The sequence below is a fragment of the Eumetopias jubatus genome, unplaced genomic scaffold (genome assembly GCF_037043125.1).
Source record: "Eumetopias jubatus isolate StellerSeaLion01/CBP00866 unplaced genomic scaffold, mEumJub1_p1.0 scaffold_3, whole genome shotgun sequence".
Classification (NCBI taxonomy): Eukaryota; Metazoa; Chordata; class Mammalia; order Carnivora; family Otariidae; genus Eumetopias; species Eumetopias jubatus.
The window spans coordinates 123,981,971-124,001,287 of record NW_028274809.1 but is presented as its reverse complement, the minus strand read 5'-3'; the positions used below and the strand labels follow the sequence as shown (position 1 = coordinate 124,001,287).

The 19,317-nt window shown below is 41.2% G+C and overlaps 1 protein-coding gene across 1 annotated transcript in view; it reads right to left on the bottom strand.

The window, feature by feature from the left end:
- Positions 1 to 18,969, bottom strand: part of B3GLCT (beta 3-glucosyltransferase) — a 136,112-nt gene extending 117,143 nt beyond the window's left edge. The window contains exon 1 of the mRNA XM_028106794.2: positions 18,862 to 18,969. Within this exon, the coding sequence (XP_027962595.2) occupies positions 18,862 to 18,969 (108 nt within the window). The remainder of the gene's footprint in view (positions 1 to 18,861) is intronic.
- Positions 18,970 to 19,317: the final 348 nt, after the last annotated feature.

Below are 19,317 nucleotides of genomic sequence, written 5' to 3'. Positions count from 1 at the left end.
CCTGGAATTTGGCTTTCAATAGAAGTTTGTATAAATGTAATTTCGTATAAATGTAATTTTAAGTGTTCACCATAATGGAAGAGGGAGGGTGTAATTTTATTCAAAACGTCTAATAAAAATTAAATTGGAATACAGAGAAGTGGAGTGACCTCAGGTGGAGAGTCCCTCTTGTCCCCATGGGACTGTCAAGGGGCTCCCTCCCCAGCCAGGAGGTGTGGTAGCCTGGCAGAGGGCTGGCCCCCTTATGTTGTGTGGTGGGTAGAGGAGGAAAGCAGTAACAGATGAAGAACTATGAACCCCCTCTAATGGTTCTTCACTGCTTTGGGCCTCCCCCAAACCTTGACTCATGTCTCTCTCCTAGAAAGTGTATGGGACCAAGTGCCCATCATTTATTTACCTGAGATTAGACCATGACCACCTGATGGCTGTGTCCATGTCTCATCCATACTTCATATTTTTTGGATGCCTACTCTGTGCCTGGGATTGTGCTAAACACACTAACCACACCAATACCTTCCACATGGACATGCAACAGTCACCCACTTGCTAAACATTAAATGAAGACCAGTGTCAGGTGGTAGGAATACAAGTAAGATGTTGGGATAACAGCAAAGCAGGTACTGAATAAATGTTTGTTGTCTTGAGCCTTATAAATGTGAAGACCAGGGGCACCTGGGTGGCTTAGTCGTTAAGCTTCTGCCTTTGGCTCAGGTCATGATCCCAGGGTCCTGGAATCGAGCCCTGGTCTCTGGCTCCTTGCTAGTGAAGAGCCTGCTTCTCCCTCTCCCTCTGCCCCTCCCCCCACTTATGCACTTTCTCTCTGTCAAATAATCTTAAAAAAAAATGTGAAGACCATTAAGGGGTTTAACCTTGAATACGTTACAATAGTATTGCCATTTCTCAGTTCAACGTCTGCAGCAAGGGTTTTAAAAAGGTCGGAGGTTGTGGGTTTTCTCTCTCTGGTTTACATTGACTTCTTAAAACTGGGAACTAAATATCTTGTGTATCTATTTTGTGTGAATGCAAATCTTGTTCCATTCAGCCAGGGTTTGTGGCTACATGTCAATACTATTTTTATAAAAAGGGAAAAGAAATGTAAGAATCCTTCCTTTCATTTTTTTAGTGAAGCTTCTCAAATTTATAGTTGACTGCATTGATCCCTTTCATCTTCTAAAATGTACCTGCCTGGTTAAGAGTTCTAGAACTTTTCCAATTTCCAAAGCTGTTTAGCTTCCTTCCAAAAATATATTCCTCAAATATATTTGATATTGAATATTAAACTAAGGCGTGTTTACATAGACACAGAAGCCTAATAATTAAGCAGCTTGCTTACCGTGTGTGTGTTCAAATACATACTTCATATTTGGTAACAAGTGACTCTAGGTGCTCCATCAGTGTTTTCATCAAAATTCACAATAGGAGAATATTCTGTGTGCTGGAACAAGGTGTGGGGAATGGAGCCCTAAAGACAACAGAGAGCACACTCTGTTTAAGTAATAAACCTGCCCTGCCGTTCTCCCGTTCCACAGTAGACATAGATAAATGGCACATTACAAAGCTCCATAACTCACATTTTAAAAAGGATTACCTTTCACTTACTCTAGTCATATGATAAATGGACTTCCTGGGGGTTCTCTCCCAAAAACAGGTTGAGAGTTTCCTGGAACAAAATGTGCTCGTGAGGACACTAACAGATTCGTGGTGAGGCACCGCTTGCCATCTGAAACACCAACTGTAAGGGGACAGCTTTTAATGGGAAAAAAATAAATGTCATAAACTCTAAGATTGGGATCTGAAAAAAAGCAGGCCTTGGCTCTCTCTTCCTGGAGTTCACTCATCTTGATTTCAGATGCCACCCCCATACTGGCCCCTGAAAGTATGTCCCTCTCCTGTGCAGGGATGGAGTGAGGAGTCCCCTCTTTTGAGGGAGGAGGGCCTATTACAACATAACTAAAACAGTTGGTAATTTCTAAAAGGATTTTCTAAATGCCAAGAAAGAATATAAAGACATATGCATAAAACCCTAGGTAGTCAAATAATCTAATAAGTAAGCTCCAAATAGATGGTTTCTGAGCTTATAATAACTATAGACCCAAAAGCCTGGACTCCATTCATTCATTCAGTTGATAGTGAATGGCTTCTAGCTTGTGTGTCCATTACTAGGTTCTGAAGCTGATACAATGAAGCATGGCACTGGGCCCAAGAACTCACAGTCCATTTAGGGAGATAAAAATGTTCGGGGGCATCTGGATGGCTCATTTAGTTGAGCGACTGAGTCTTGGTTTCAGCTCAGGTCATTGTCTCATGGGTTGTGGGATCAAGCCCAGAGTTAGGTTCTGTTGGGTTAGGCTGGGCTCCATGCTAGATTGAAGATTCTCTCCCTCTGCCCCGCCCCCTGCACGCATGTGAACTCTCTCTCTCAAATAAATCTTTTTTATTTTTTTTATTTTTTTTTTAAAGATTTTAAGGGGGTGTGGCCCATTCAGATCTGGTAGCCTTGCTTTTCGTTGGTCACAGGTAGAAGCAGTGAGTCCCTGTTTTATCTGAGAGAGAGAAAGAGAGAGAGAGAGAGAGAGACATGAGAGGGGGGAGGGTCAGAGGGAGAAGCAGACTCTCTGCTGAGCAGGGAGCCCGATGCGGGACTCGATCCCAGGACTCCAGGATCATGACCTGAGCTGAAGGCAGTCGCTTAACCAACTGAGCCACCCAGGCGCCCATAAATAAATCTTTTTTAAAAAATATTTCTGTGGCAGCTGGGTGGCTCAGTTAGTTAAGCGTCTGCCTTTGGCTCAGGTCATGATCTCAGTCAGGGTATTGGGATGGAGTCCCTGAGTGGGGCCCTCTGCTCAGCAGGGAGTCTGCTTTTCCCTCTCCCTCTGTGTGCAAACGCTCTCCTTCTATGCACGCATGTGCTCTCTCTTTCAAATAAATAAAATCTTTTTTTAAAAATGTTCATAAGTAATTTTACTGCCCTGTGATAAATGCTATAGGACAGGTGGTTGGAAACACTTTGAAACATAACAGAGGGAAAAACAAAATGGTGGCCATGGGAATGCATCAGTAAGACAGAAATGACTTGTCCAGCGTCTTAAAGGAGATATAGGTTCCTGGGCTGAGAGAAAGAGGAAAGCATCCCAGATAGAAGTGCAATATACACGAAGCAAATCAGCCCAAAGAAGTGTGATGTTCTGGGAGGTGGCCATAGGGCGGCGCAGGCTTCTTACCCAGCCTCCTCTGAGCCTGCTACCTCTCTCCCACGACCTGGAAGTTCCTGTACCAGCAAAGACCAAGGGACAGATTCCAACTCTCTGATCTAGAAGGGCCCTCTCACACGGTTTCAGGAGAGCAGTTCTCTGCACAGAGAAGCCGCCTTGGGGATTATTTTCAAAAACCTGAAATCAGGCCCAGGGTCTGACAATGAACTAGAATGTCTAAAACTGGGTCTCCAGGACATAAGATCTTTGTGATCATCAGACCTAGGATTAAACCATCTGCCAACCATGTTCCACACGCCCAGAATCAGTGCGCTTTAAACTTTAGGGAAGCATGAGAGTCTTTATTCCCTATAGGAGAAGAGTGAACAGGAAGAAAAGACACATAGCACGAACCTTCATGGCTCAAAGTAGATCCAGTGGCCACAGCCTAGCCCTGCGGCAGGTGCTCAGGAGGAACACTCTGATAACACAAAAAAGGTGGTCTCTCCAATGCCCTAGAGGAGCTGGTCTCACTTTTCTTCCAAAGCTATTCAAAAGCCATAGGTAAAACCTATCAAGCCAGACTTTTAAACAAGACTTTTACCCAAAGAGGCTTAACCACAGTATTCTTACAAACTAACAGCTCTGAACCAAGATCCAGGAAATAAAACAAAAGTGACCATCTTGTCAGGCCCCAGGACAAGCCCAGAAATCCAAAGCTATTGGTTTTTTGGTTTTCTGTTCTTTTGAAGATACTGCATGGTATAAACACTTCTCTGCAAAAAAAAAAAAGAAGAAAAAAAGCTATCTCCTAGAAACTTCTGATCAGAAACAGATCATCCACTTGTCTGTTTTGTTCTCCTTTCTAGAATCACATATCCTCCTGTTCTCAGGAAAATTCAGGAATTTCTCCTAATAGGTATACCAACAGGAGCAATAGGAAGTGTCTGCATTTGACATTTTTTAAAGCAATTTAAGTATATTTTATCTGCCCTCCATGATCCATTCTATTTTTATTATTACTCAATTTATTTAAACTAAAAACAAACACATAATTCACGCATTTCTCCTATTCGCTACCTCTCTACCTCTGGAAACCAATCTATTCTCTCCATCTATGAGTTTGCTTTTTTTTTATATATATATACATATATTTTTTAGTTTCTGCGTATAAGAGAGATCATATAGCATTTGTCTTTCTCTGTCTGATTTATTTACTTAGCATAATGCCTTCAAGGTCCATACATGTTGTGGCAAATGGTAAGGTTATTCTTTTTCATGGCTGAATAATATTCTTTATTATTTCTTTTTTCTTTATCCATTCATCCATCAGTGGACATTTAGGTTGTTTCCATATCTTGGCTATTGTAAATAATGCTGCAATGAACATTGGTGTGCAGATATCTTTTTGAACAGGTTTTCATTTCCTTCAGGTAAATACCCAGAACTAGAATTGCTGGATCATATCATAGTTCTATTTTTACTTTTTTTTTTAATTTAAATTCAAGTTAATTAACATATAGTGTATTATTAGTTTCAGGGGTAGAATTTAGTGATTCATCAGTTGCATACAACACCCCGTGCTCATTACATCAAGTGCCCTCCTTAATGCCCATCACGCAGTTAGCCCATCCCCCCACCAACCTTCAGTTTGTTCCCTATAGTTAAGAGTCTCTTATGGATGGACACCTGGGTGGCTCAGTTGGTTGAGCATCTGCCTTTGGCTCAGGTCATGATCCCAGAGTCCTGGGATCGAGTCCTACATCAGGCTCCCTGCTCAGTGGGGAGCCTGCTTCTCCCTCTGCCTGCCTCTCCCCCCTGCTTGTGCTCTCTTTCTCTGACAAATAAAATCTTAAAAAAAAAGTCTCTTATGGTTGGCCTCCCTCTCTGTTTTTATCTTATTTTTCCTTCCTTTCTCCTATGTTCATCTGTTTTGTTTCTTAAATTCCACATATGAGTGGAAATCATATGGTAATTGTCTTTCTCTGACTCATTTCACTTAGCATAATACCCTCTAGTTCCATCCACATCATCACAAATGGCAAGGTTTCATTATTTTTGATGGCTGAGTACTATTCCATTGTATATATACCACATCTTCTTTATCCATTCATCTGTTGATGGATATCTGGCTCTTTCCATAGTTTGGCTGTTGTGGACATTGCTGCTATAAACATTGGGGTACAGGTGTCCCTTTGAATCACTATTTTTGCACCCTTTGGATAAATACCTAGTAGTGTTATTTATGGTTTGTAGGGTAGTTCTATTTTTAAATTTTTGAGGAACCTCCATACTGTTTTAGAGAGTGGCTACACCAGTTTGCATTCCCACCAACAGTGTAGGAGGGTTCCCCTTTCTCCGAATCCTCCACAACATCTGTCGTTTCCTGACTTGTTAATTTTAGCCGTTCTGACTGGTGTGAGGTGATATCTCATTGTGGTTTTGATTTGTATTTCCCTGATGCCGAGTGATTTTGCGCACTTTTTCATGTGTCTGTTGGCCATTTGTGTGTCTTCTTTGGAGAAATGTCTGTTCATGTCTTCTGCCCACCTCTTTACTGGATTTTTTGTTTTCTGGGTATTGAGTTTGATAAGTTCTTTATAGATTTTGGATACTAGCCCGTTATCTGATATGTCATTTACAAATACCTTCTCCCATTCCATAGACTGCCTTTTAGTTTTTTTCTTTAAATTTTTTTATTGTTGTGTTAATCACCATACATTACATCATTAGTTTTTGATGTAGTGTTCCATGATTCATTGTTTGTGCATAACACCCAGTGCTCCACACAGAACATGCCCTCTTTAATACCCATCACCAGGCTAACCCATCCCCCCACCCCCTCCCCTCTAGAACCCTCAGTTTGTTTTTCAGAGTCCATCGTCTCTCATGGTTCGTCTCCCCCTCCGATTTACCCCCCTTCATTCTTCCCCTCCTGCTATCTTCTTCTTTTTTTTTTCTTAACATATATTGCATTATTTGTTTCAGAGGTACAGATCTGTGATTCAACAGTCTTGCACAATTCACAGCGCTCACCATAGCACATACCCTCCCCAGTGTCTATCACCCAGCCACCCCATCCCTCCCACCCCACCCCACTCCAGCAACCCTCAGTTTGTTTCCTGAGATTAAGAATTCCTCATATCAGTGAGGTCGTATGATACATGTCTTTCTCTGATTGACTTAGTTCACTCAGCATAACACCCTCCAGTTCCATCCATGTCGTTGCAAATGGCAAGATCTCATTCCTTTTGATGGCTGCATAATATTCCATTGTGTATATATACCACATCTTCTTTATCCATTCAACTGTTGATGGACATCTTGGCTCTTTCCACAGCTGCCTTTTAGTTTTATTGATTATTTCCTTTGCTGTGCAAAAGCTTTTTATCCTGATGAAGCCCCAATAGTTCATTTTTGCTTTTGTTTCCCTTGCCTCTGGAGACATATTTAGCAAAAAGTTGCTGCAGCCAAAGTCAAAGAGGTTGCTGCCTGTGTTCTCTTAAGATTTTGATGGATTCCTGTCTCACATTTAGGTCTTCCATCCATTTTGAATTTTTTTTGAGGAACCTCCATACTGTTTCCCATAGTGGCTGCACCAGTTTACACTCCCACCAACAGCGGGATCTGCACTATTTCCAGATGACATGATATTAAATATAGAAAACCCTAAAGACTCCATCAGAAAACTTAGGACTAATAAAACAAATTCAGTAAAGTTGTGTGATACAAAATAAGTACACAACAATCTGTTGTGTTTCTATATACTATAATTAACTATCAGAAAGAGAGAGAAACAATCCCATTTACAATTGCATTAAAAAGAATAAAATACCTAGGGGTAAATTTAACCAAGGAGGTGAAAGACCTGTATATTGGAAATTACGAGAAAGTAATGAAAGAAAATGAAGAAGACATAAATAAATAAATAAATAGTTATGTTGTGCTTTTATTAAGGCTTTTTTTAAGAACAGAAGCTGTAGGCCATGACTGCAGAGCAGCTTACACGAAATGTATTAGTGTTTTTGGTACTGTTGCTAGTAAGTAGTCCCTTATTTTACCATAGCTGATTTCAGGTGTAGGATCCTGGTTAATAAACTTGACAAAATAAATAAAAATTAGTTTTCACTTCTCCATCAATACACATGTCACAGAGTAACTGCAGCTTGAAGGCCCACACGTAACCTGCTGAGGTTGGGAAGAGAAATGCATTTCCTGGGGTGATCACAGTCCCGTTGAGAGGACCAAGATGTGCATAAATGCCATTAGCTCACATAGAATATGGCAAATACCCTAACTAAGAAGCATCTGAATGAAGTTATGACAGAAGTGTAGGGAGAAGGACAGCACATGCCCCTGGGGGACCAGAGAGGGTCTCACACACAGGGAAGGCGAACTAGGGGTTAGGGAACAGATGGGCTCTCCACAGCGAGAGAAGGTAGGAAGGACATTCCAAAAGACAGAACAGGGGGCACTGTTACATGGAAGCTGGGAACTATGAGTTCAAAGGCTGATGAGTTCAGTTTGGCCAACACATAAGAAATATGAAGGAGAAGCCAGTTTGGGCCGCCTTGAGGAGGACTTTAAATGCAATGCTAAGGAGACTGACCTTCCATTGAGTGTTCCAGGGAGGGCAGTGGAGAGATGGGAAAGACGCTTCAGTGGTGATGACAAAACCCTCCACCATGGACTGTAGCTCTCAAAGCATATCTCTTTTCTTAAGTCTGCAATCGCTGTCAGAAAACCCAGTACACGATGTGTACTCGGTTCATGTGTGTGGGGTACTGATTTCGTGAAAGAGCTCTGCTATGAAAAAAGCAATTCAATGGTAACATTTTAGATGCGTTGGAGAGGGGAAGGAAGAAGAGCAAGAATGGTTAAAAAAACAAAACAGTACACCCGAAACTAATATAACACCATATGTTAACTAACTGGAGTTAAATAAAAACCTAAAAAACACACAGAAAACAAAACAAAATCATGAGAAAAGGATAAAGGAAGGGAAACCAAGATGTGTAGAACACATGCTATAGCTGGGGACTCAGCCAGTTAACTTTCAAATATGTTACTTCATTTAACCCTCCCAAAAAATGTATATAAAAGGACTATTCTCATTCCCACTTTACAGAGTAGTAAACTGAGTCAGGCAGGTCAAACACCAACAGCCAGAACTGCTTTTAGTGGCAGTTTCTTTCCACAAAGTCATGCTCTTTAACCAAGATGGTAGCAGCAAGAAAAGAAGGTGTCACTGTGAAGGCACAACAGAGGTCAGATCCATAGTACGGTTCTTGTGGGTGGCAGATATCGGCTGGAACAAAGAGACCACAGAAGGAGACAGCTGGAACAATGAACTAAAATGGAGATCTGCCAGAGGAATGAGTTGGTAGGGAAAAATGGAAGATTTTCAGTACTACCATTATTAATGACAGCTATACCTTTACAAAATCAATAGATGAATAGTAATAGCTAACATGTAATAAGCACTTATATACCAGGCACTCTACTAAGGGCTTTACATGCATTACTTCTTGTTAAATATTTTATTCAATTCTCGAGGCAATATTGCATTCAATTCTCAGAACTTTTTGTAACAATACTGAAATATTATTTGCTTTTTTCTCTGTATTTCCACCACTGGTGCAAAAGCAGTGTGGGTAGAAGGGTTACTTACTGCCTTAGCACTAATCAAGGCAGCAGCAACAACAACATAAAAGCCAAGTTACTGCTTAATGAAGCAAATTACTCATTTTCTGAAATTACACCCTGAGTACATATCTTTTTGACATTTTGCGTGGTGAAACTGAGGTGTGGCATAAAAGTATTTCTCCTGTATATCAAACTATAACGTCCTCTCAAGAAAAAGCACTTGTGTGATGGCTTGAGTTGCAAGCTGAACTAGCTGCTTTTTTTCACAGAATACCATTTTTCATTGACAGATTGACAAACTATGGCCATTCAAAGTTAGGGACTGAGCCAACATTTTCTTTTTCAAAAAAACAAAACAAAACAAAAACCAAGTGAGCCTGTCACTTCAAGGAAAAAACAGCTGATGGTATTTGTTGCCAACAATAAAATTGCAGCTTTGACATGAAACTTAAATTTTGGAAAACTTGTATCTGCAACCATGAGTTTAATAGCTTCCCAATCCTTGAAAACTTTTCCAGGAGATCAAAGGTGGTGGTAAGAAATACCATTTTTTTTTTTTTATATCATATACTGACGTGGGTCAACATTTGAAAGACCTGCATACTTCCGTGAAACAATACTCTCCAAATGACCTGTGTGTGATGTTACAAAATCACGAATGGGTTTTAGAAAGTTCTTTTCAAAGTAAAAGATCAGTGGGGTTTAATGTAACACAAAAAGTTCACTGATATGGCTTCAGATTCCATGTTGCAACGAATGTTTAAGAAATTCCCAATCATCTCAAGTTTTGGTGTAGTATCAAAGAATGCCTTCAATTAAATGAAAAGATTTTTAAAAATCCCTCCATTTTTCAACTGTGTATCTGTGAAGCTGGATTTTCTTCACTTACTTCATTCAAAACAATATATCCCACCAGATAAAATAAAAAAAGCAAACATGAAAAAAATCCACTCATCTTCTATTAAACCAAACATTAAGGAATTTACAAAAATGTGAAATAATGACACTCATCTCATTTTTTTTCTTTTGGAAAATATAGTTATTTATCATAAAAATATATTAACAGATGATGGGTTAAGTATTGTTATTTTTATCTATTAATATGTTTAAATTTCTTGGGTCTTATATCTAATACAGCAAGTATTCATAGATATGACCCACATAAACAAAAGTTCTTTAGGGTCCTCAATAATTTTTAAGAATATACAGGGGTCCTGGGACCAAAAGATTTGAAAACCACCAATTCAGGACATATACCTTGTAAAGCATGGGTTCCAGGACTCAAACCCTGGTCTGACTCCAAAACCCTTTCTCTTGCCCTGAATTGCTCCCTGTTTAGTTGTAGATTTGTTGCATTTGAAGTCCCAAATTTCCAAGGATCCCACTTTGGCTTTCAGGTTACCTAATTAAACCCCTAATCATTAGGGATTTAAAATAAGTATCAGTTAGATGGGCCAAGTTATATTGTGGTAACAAACAATCCAAAAATTTCAGTGGCTTACTATTACAAAGGCTTTCTTGGTTCTGCCAAGCCTGCTGCGGGCCCGGGCAACCTTCCAGGCCAGCTGTGCTCCATTGTCAGTGGTCTCAGGCTGCCTGCCATCTCAACTCAAGTTCTCCTTGAGAGACCGTCTCCAACAGTCATTGTTGTAGTAGAGGTGCCTGCTGGAGAGCCATGCACCTGCGGTCAGAGGCCTCCAGCAACAGCGAACAGTCATCTCCGCTCGGGTTTCCCTGCAGGGTGGGTTAGGTGCAGTCCTCATGGCCACAACAGAGGAGAGCTGGATACTGCTGGTTATGCTGGTTACTGTCCAGCATCCACTCCCTCTGAGCCCCCATCTTCCACCACCCCAGGGTCTGCTCTGAAGAGATGCTGTGCTAGACACTAGGGGCATGAGCAAGGTTCGGTTCCCAGAACACTGTCTCTGCCCTTCAGAAACGCACCATTTATCTAGAAAGAAAAGATAAGACTACAAAAACGGCTCTGTAGCTGACCTTTGTACAGCTCTTTACTATTTATCAAGTAACCATGAAAATAATTGCTGAATGAGGCAGCTAGAGGAGAAGTCTGGATGAATCAAACGGTTTTGAGTGTCCTTGGGAAAAAGAAAGCTCTGGGTTGGATAATCAAGGATGATTGCAGGGAGAAGGTAGGATTTGAATAGAGGTCATGAAATGAGGGCAGGATTCAAACTGGGTAGAAATGGAAAAGCGGTGGGGGAGAAAAAGACATAAAGTCAGTGAAGTGAGAGAAATATTTGCAAGAGGGCCAATAGACTAATGTGGCTACAGGTGATGTCTATCTTGGTGAGGAGAGTAGCAAGCCCTGGAGAGGAGCCCTGCCCTTGTGAGGGCTCAAGTCTCTGGGAAGAGAGGGTGCAGCTGACCAGGCCCCCACGAAAGAAGTCCCTGAGGACTTCTACTTAATCAATAGGAGAAATGTTAGGTAGAGATATAGACATCATTTGCTTTAATTGAAAAATCTAGAGCCAAAATAGAACCAAATTTTTGTCTCTTTCTTTCTAAAAATGTACTTCCTTTGTAATTCCCCAGCTTTGATAACAATAAAATAGCTTGGCATGATAATGTCTTACACAAATGAAAATACGATTTTCAGAAATACCATTTCAGTAACTTTAAGTGAAGCGGATGTTGGACTATTTGGCTTAAATTGTCAGTAGCTTTCAAGAGTAGGCAAGTCCTGTTTTTCGTGTTTTCCTGCCTTGTCACATCTACTGACATCTACTTTTGGAGGGATATAAAACGAAAGAGAAGAAAGAAGGAAACCCCAAATCTTGAGATGCAGGCTATGCCTCTGCTCAGGGAAGCTGCCCTGACTCACTGATGCACTCAGCGTTTGGAGGAGAGTGGGGACAAATTCAAATGGGGCAGTGGTCATGGAAGAGAAGAGATTGTAAGGGGACACATTGCAGGCATTGCATTTAGAGGACCTGTGAAAGACTGAAATCAACATCTTCTTTCTGTGATCCCTGCATGATAACATTTCTTAGTTTGTTTAAATGTTTGAGGTAAAATCAGAGACTATATAATGCTAGAACAGAGTAAAAGAGTTGAAGCAAGATGGCTGAGGCCCTGAATGGCAGGCCTGCAAAGGTGTACTTTCTCTTATAGTCAGGAGGAAACCATCGCATTGTTGAGAGGCTGATACTCATGGAGCTAGCCCATTAAGAAGACTCCGGCGACAGAGTCTAGGATGCACTGGAGAGGGCACAGACAGAGGGCAGTGAGGTGGGTTGAAGACCATTGCAACAGTCCAGGCATAAGTCAAAAAGGAGCTGAAGTAGAGCCCAGGCTGCAGAATTAGAAAGGAAAGTGAATGCAAGAGTTGTCATGAAGGATAAATCAGAAAGATTTAGGATTAGCCAGAGGAATTAAACATGATTCTGAAGTTTGGAATCCTAGTCGCTAAGTGTCATGGTGAGGTAAGTGAGGGGAGAGGACTCATGGGTTTAAAAGATTTCGTTTTTCTGACAAAGTGTATTTGAGGTGAGGGTGGGACATCTAAATAGAAACATTCCGTAAGCAGATAGATGGGAGGACTGGAACTTAGAGAAGGGTCAGTGGCTGAAATAACAGATTTGAAAGGAGCCACAAAAGAACTGGAAAAAAAATGCACAGGAGTCAATAGAGAGAGAGAGTGGCAAATGGCAGGACACCAAGTTAGGGACACCATCCTGGTGGCTATTTGGTTTTTTCCATCTTGATGCCATATATTTGGTGTCTTTTGCAACACCACATCTCCAGCCTCTGAAAACAGTTGTCATCATCCACCTGGAGTAGGTGTCAGATCCTGTGGGAGAAAAGGCTCCCACAGACTGCCCCCACTTCAGATGCCAACTGCAAGTTCAGGGTCACCCATATTTCCGACTGATAGGCTATAAATCTGAGGTTCCTACAACCTCCTCTTCAGTTTCAACAATTTGCTAGTAAAACTCACAGACCCCAGAAAGTCACTTCGTTTAGGTTGACCAGTTTACTAGAAAGGATACAAATGAACAACCAGATGAAGAGGTACATAGGTGAGGTCCAGAAGGATCCCAAGCACAGGAGCTGCTGTCCTCATGGAGCTGGGGTGCACCACCCTCCCAGCACAGAGATGTATTCACTGACTTGGAAGCTCTCCGAATATGATCATTTAGGGATATTTATGGAGGTTTCATTCCATAGGCATGATGGATTAAATAACTGGCCATTGGCGATTAACTCAATCGCCAACCTCTAGCCTCACTCTCTTTTCTCCCAGGAGCAGGGGTGGGTGTAGCAGTGATGTTTGAGACTGAAAGTTCCAAGCTTCTAATCAAGGCTTGATCTTTCTGGCAACCAGTCTCCATCCTGAAGCTATGTAGAGAATCCCTAAGAAACACCTCAACAAACGAAACTCCTGTCACCCTTATCACTTAGGAAATTCAAAGGGTTTTAGGAACTCTGCACCAGGAACCAAGGAAAACCACAAGGGATGTTTTATATACTACCACAGGGGTTATCCTCATTGAAGGGTCAAGGGCAGGAAGAGAAGCTAGGGACAAAGCAATCTGACATGTAGGACAGGAACCAGACTTGGCAGTGCCATGAAGATAAGCTGGGGCACTTCCAAAGGAAGTGGAAAGTGGACATTTAGCTTTCCTTTAGACCTTCCAGCATCTGAGTTCCTTTGCTACATTTGGGAAATTCCTCATCTTACTATATGCAGAGCCTGATCACTTTCCCACCCTGCATTGCAATTAGGAAGCAGGGGCAACACCTAGAGTCTGCCAACCAGACACCCATGCCCAGGCTCTGAACGTGAAGTTGGGGTGGGGCTGCTGCGGGGTACACTCTGCAGTGAACGGTGGCAGCAGCAACAGGCTCCTTCAGTGTGGGTGCCCCCAGCAGTGGAAGCAGCAACATCTAGGGCCGGCGGCAGATTTGATGGATCAATTTCCAGCACAACTGGGGGATTCATTCTTGGCTTCCTGGCCTCCAAGCCTGGTTCCATGCCCTCACCCCATGTCCATCCCCCAATTCCCCAGATTATTTGAGCTACTCAATACTTTTGTGTCCCCTTTCTTCTTAAATCAGCCAGAGTAACTTCTGTTGCTTGCAACTAGGACCCATGGCGAATATAAGAAGTTGCCCACAATGTCAAGTACGGAAGACTATTGCCTTCAATTTCATGATTTGGTTATTCATGATTTTTAGACAGATACCTAACAATTGGAATAAAATATTATTAACAGTGGAAAAAAGACTGAGTTCAAAGATAATACTTACCTAGCCACATGTCTGAGATCAATAGTGTGCTAACAAACACTATCGATTTGGCTGTAGAGTTCTGGAGGACTCATCAGAGTCCAATTGTTAAAAGCCTGAAACCTTCTCTTGTTCAGAGCTATATTTCACGTGTTAGGTGCGGCTAGAGAGTGTTTGATTCTCATTCCTTCTTCCTCCAACAGAGAGACCCACTCTTAGGATCATAGCCAAGAAGAGAATCACACAGATGAGCTAACGGGGCAGTAGAAAGGTCTGATTATCCTTCTTTCCTCCCTCCCTCCTTCCTGTGGGACAAAACACAGGTTCATGAACTTGGCATCCTCAGTTCTTCACACTCTGGTCTCAACCTTTCCGCCATGGGCTCTACCTCTCCCTTCCCTCACATGTCCCACCATGGACGCAGGACTCTCTCAGAGCACATCCCATTCATAAAAGTGACACGTTCTTTCACACATATGAGAAAACACTGCTATATTTTCCTTCTGACTAAGATGGTTCCCCCACCTTTCTGCCTGGCAAACTCACAGGCTTCCTGTATGACTCAGATCGAATATTGCTTATTTGGGGAAGTCGTCCCAAGTTCCACACTTCAGATCAAGTGATTCCTGTTTTTGTTCTCCTTTAGCACCACTCTCTAAACAATTGATTATGCAACATATCTACCTATATCTATTTATAAATTGCATGGGTGTCACCATACCAGTTATATATATCTAAAAGCACACAAAAACAGAAAAATTTTAAATGTGAGATAAAAAATACAAAACAAATTCTAGTATTTTTCCTTGTCCCTACCCCCACCCCCCCCAGTCACATCCTTTGTACATAATTCTTTTTTTCCTTTGTACATAATTCTGTCACGTTCATAGCATCTATTGCATCCTATTACAATTGTTTCAATACCCTATTGAATTTGCCTTTGTATCTGCACATAAACTGGGTATATATATATATATATATATCTGTTGAGTTAGCCTAATAACATTATAAGAAACCATTTTTTTATAAATAGTTTCAAGTTCCCATAATTTCTCAGTGGTGACAGATTGCAGAAATTGGTATATTGACTGAGTTATCTCAACAACTGCAGTTTAAAGTCAAGTGAATCACTTTCCTTCACTTAAACTGCCCCGATCTTGTGCTCAGTTAGGTTTTCTTTCTGTCAGTCCTGGATTTTACGCTTTAGAGCACAAATAAATGACAATCCAATCCTGGATCTGGAGCTATTAAAAATTTCAGAATCTGAGTTTGTTTTTGAAATGAAGTATTTGGACATTACCATCACAGCTAGGACTGGGTCATTAATTTGCAAATGTGAAAGTCTTCCCAAACAAGCCAAAAGCCCACTTATTCATGCAAGACTTGAATCAAAGAAAAAAACCAATAGGAATATACTTTAAATAGTCACAATTCCTATTTTTGAAAATTCTATTCATTTTGGGCATTCAAGCCTCAGTGCTTTTTCTTATGAAAATTATCTGACTGTGAAATACTTGTTTAAAAATAGAATCTTTAAAAAGTACTATTATGTTTTGGTCCTCTCCAATGTTCATCCTACTTCTTTAAATTATATGCTGATGGCCAAGCTACATAGGCAACATATTAACATGTTAATAATTAAGTGAGTTCTGTGAGGAAAGCGAGCATGCACCTGCCTGATGGGAAGGTGGCTCAGTAAGTGCATGTTGACTCCACATGGTGTTCTATAGCTTCATTTCCCACCGTCCTTCCAATAACCCCTCCCCCCTCCAAATACTCCCATCCAAAAAAAAAAAAAAAAAGTTCATTTGGAATAGGCCTATACAGAGTCTTGACTGAGCACTTATTCTTTATTTTGTTTGGAATATTTTTGTTTGAAATGTATTTTATTTGGAAACAGTAATATGGAGTGAGCTGCTGGCAATATTGCTTTTATTTGGGAAATCCTACAGATAAGAAATTGATAGTAGGTTTAGAGAAGTTGTTTAGCGTTTGCGTTGGTGTTTGGGGTAATCACTCATCTCTCCTTTCCTTTGGGGGTTTATTCCTGACTGTCCCACACCTGAGGAACAGTAGCCAAAGTACTGCTTGCACAATAACCCCGTTGCTGGGCTATCGTTAAACCAGACACATATGGCTGAGGCTGTACCCATGGTGAATATGGCTGAATAAAGTTGAGGCCAGGAGGCTTCCCTTCCAAATATTAGATGGCTGGGTCTGTAGAGCAGCGCAAGTCCACTTGCCCAAGCAATTGAATGGGCAGGATTGACATACTCTCCCAGAAGCATGGTTCTGTGGAGGAAGAATGTAAAAAAAGGAAGTGCCTCTTGTCCATCCCGACCTTTAAGACCAGCTCACTAGCAAAGCATAGGCCAGGAAATGCCTTGAATTCTAGTCCACCAGAGCAGCAAGTCCTCTTTCTGTAGAAGTACTAATAGAGTTGAGTATAAGGATAAATATGGGTTAAAGTATTCCATCCACTCTGGGGAAGGAGGCCTAATAGGATGAGAAGGTCTGAAAATTCCTCTTCTCCAATAATGGTAATATTTAGTTCCATGATTTGCTGGTGTTTTCTAAATTTCACGGGTTTGAGGTTATGCATCTGTCAGGTTAGGCCATGTTATGCTGCAGTAAGAAATGACCCCCAAACTCTCAGAGGCTTTACATGATAAAGATTGATTTCTCTCTCACATTACATGTCTATCAAGGGTCAGTTGTACCTCTGCTCTATGTCATTTTGACTCTAGGACCCAAGGTGACAGAACAGCTTCTGCCTGGGACATTAGCAGTTGCCACAGGAGGAGGGGGAAAATATAGCAAACTATACATCACTTTTGCTCATATTTCACTGAGCAAAGGAAGTTGCATAGACACACGTAAGGCACAGGATGTATCATCCTTTCTAGGACAGGTCGCCACAAGCAGGTCACTGAACATGATTAAACTATATTACAGTATAATGCATGCTGTTACAGTCTTATGTTTTATGTTGACCCCAGAGAGCTTTAGAAAAGTAAGACTCAAAGGAGATCTGGAAATGGAGAAATACAACTATGGACATATTCTAGCCCCAGGGATGCTTCATTGTCAAATACTCTAAAAAAAATAGGCTTATTTTGCTCACAATACATGTCCATCTCAAGGGACTCTGATCTATGGTGTCCTCACTAAGAGACAGGGGCCTCCATCTCTTCATCTGCAACATGGTGGACCCATGGCAGGGAAAGAGAAGAATTTGCACATTCTGTCTTAAAGACTTTGACCAAGAGGCAACACATGACACTTCTACTTCTATTCTGTTGACCAAAGTAGATCACATCACCATGCCCAAATTTAAACAGAAAGCCCAATCCCACAATGTGCTTGGAAGGAGGAGAGCCAAATTACAGTTGAACCCCTCAATGACTGCCACATAAGGTACTGAAGGTGGCCTAGGCTGAGCAATGTAAGAAGAATCCAGAATCTACCGACCACCTGTGACTGCTCTGTCCAGATTACAAAGAATAGGGGACAATAAAAAAAGAGTACATCTTTTGTATGTCTCCTCAACTTTAACTTTTCTTTCGGAAAAAATGAAAGGGTTGAAGTTTCATATGTTGATGCAAATTTTGAGTTATTTTATATACTAGCCCTGTATTATCTGGGCTAGGTTCCTATCTGAGCTCACCATATAAACCTGCCAGACAAATTTAGTTAGCCATGGAAATAAACTATGGATGACTCCGCAGCCTATTATAGAGTACGACCCTGGGTATAACATTATCTCACCTTGATCCAGTTTAGAGATGGTGGGAGCCACCTCATAAAGGCCTGAGGGGCTCAAATACTCACCTTACAGACTTTGGGGGACATGCAGGGAAGATAGGATAATTCTGTGAAGGGGCGAGAGTAAACTCCATTAAGCACAGCAGGCAACTTCTTTCAGAAAGTTCTCTGAAAATCAGAAGAAAATCGGAAGAAAACAAAAAGATCTTTTATGTTGAAGAAAATGTTTTCACATATAATATTAATAGTCATCTTTTTACCAATGCTTTAGTAAAATAATTCTTATTTTATCATAAGGGAAGGAGCTCATGAAGACAAAAGTGGCTAAGACCCATGAAAGTCATAATGCGATGCTAGAAAGGGCACCCAGAATCCTCCCCTAACCTCTCTGGAGAGCAGTAGAAATATGGTTGATTCAACCCGATCATTGACATTGGGATTAACAAGTCAAGAAGACAAATGAAACTTGTGAAATTTGAAATTATGTATGACTCATTTTTGTGGCTCACATTATATTTCTATCAGGCAACGCTGCTCTAGACTTCATGCAACACCTAGAATCATCCTTTGGGAATCATGAATATCATGTTTCCCTTCTATTCAAAACTCTCCAAAAGCTTTTACATTTCACTCAGAGGCAAGTAACGGATCTTACTGTGGCCTGTAAGGTCTTATGTGATCGTAGATGATCCCAGCTACCTCCCTGACCCCCTCTCCTACTACTTTTGCCTTTGCCACTCCATTCAGGGCACAGTGGCCTCCTTGGTAAACATGCTAACCATGCTTTTACCCCAGGGCCTTTGCATGTGTTTTTCCCTCTGCTCGGAATCCCTTTCCCTAGATATTGGGATGCCACTCCCTCACTTACTTCAGGTCTCTACTCTTTTGTTACCACCCTATTTAAAGTAAAAGTGTGCGTATGCATGCATGCGTGCACACACACATGCACAATCCCCAGAGTCACCTGTTCCCTCCTTATTCTGTTTTAGTTATCCTCAGTACTTACCATAGCCATCAGTTTTTCTTTTTCTGTTAGAACGTAAGCTCCACGAGGGCTAGTTTGTTTGTAGTTGTTTACTGCTGAAGACCAAGTGCCTAGAACAGTGCCCGGCATGTAGTAGACGCTTAATGAGTGTTTGTTGAATGAATGAATATCAGAGCAGTCGATGTATGTGGATCCAGGGAAGAAAAGCCCAGGATGACCCTCAGGTTTGACACTAGCCTAAGTAAAAGGATCTCCTTCACCTCCAAGAGATTTGTACACTGGGATTTGAGGCAAAAGCCTCTCAGTAATAGTGTCCCCTTCGCCTGACTTTGTTCTCTGTAAAAACTCAAGGACAGGACAGGACCTGGGGGGCTAGGTGCCATCCAAATATTATCAACCCTAACACAGCTCACAAAAATCTCTTGTGTGTATGTGTCCTTTTTCTTTTCTTTTTTTTTTCCTTTTTCCTTTAAACAC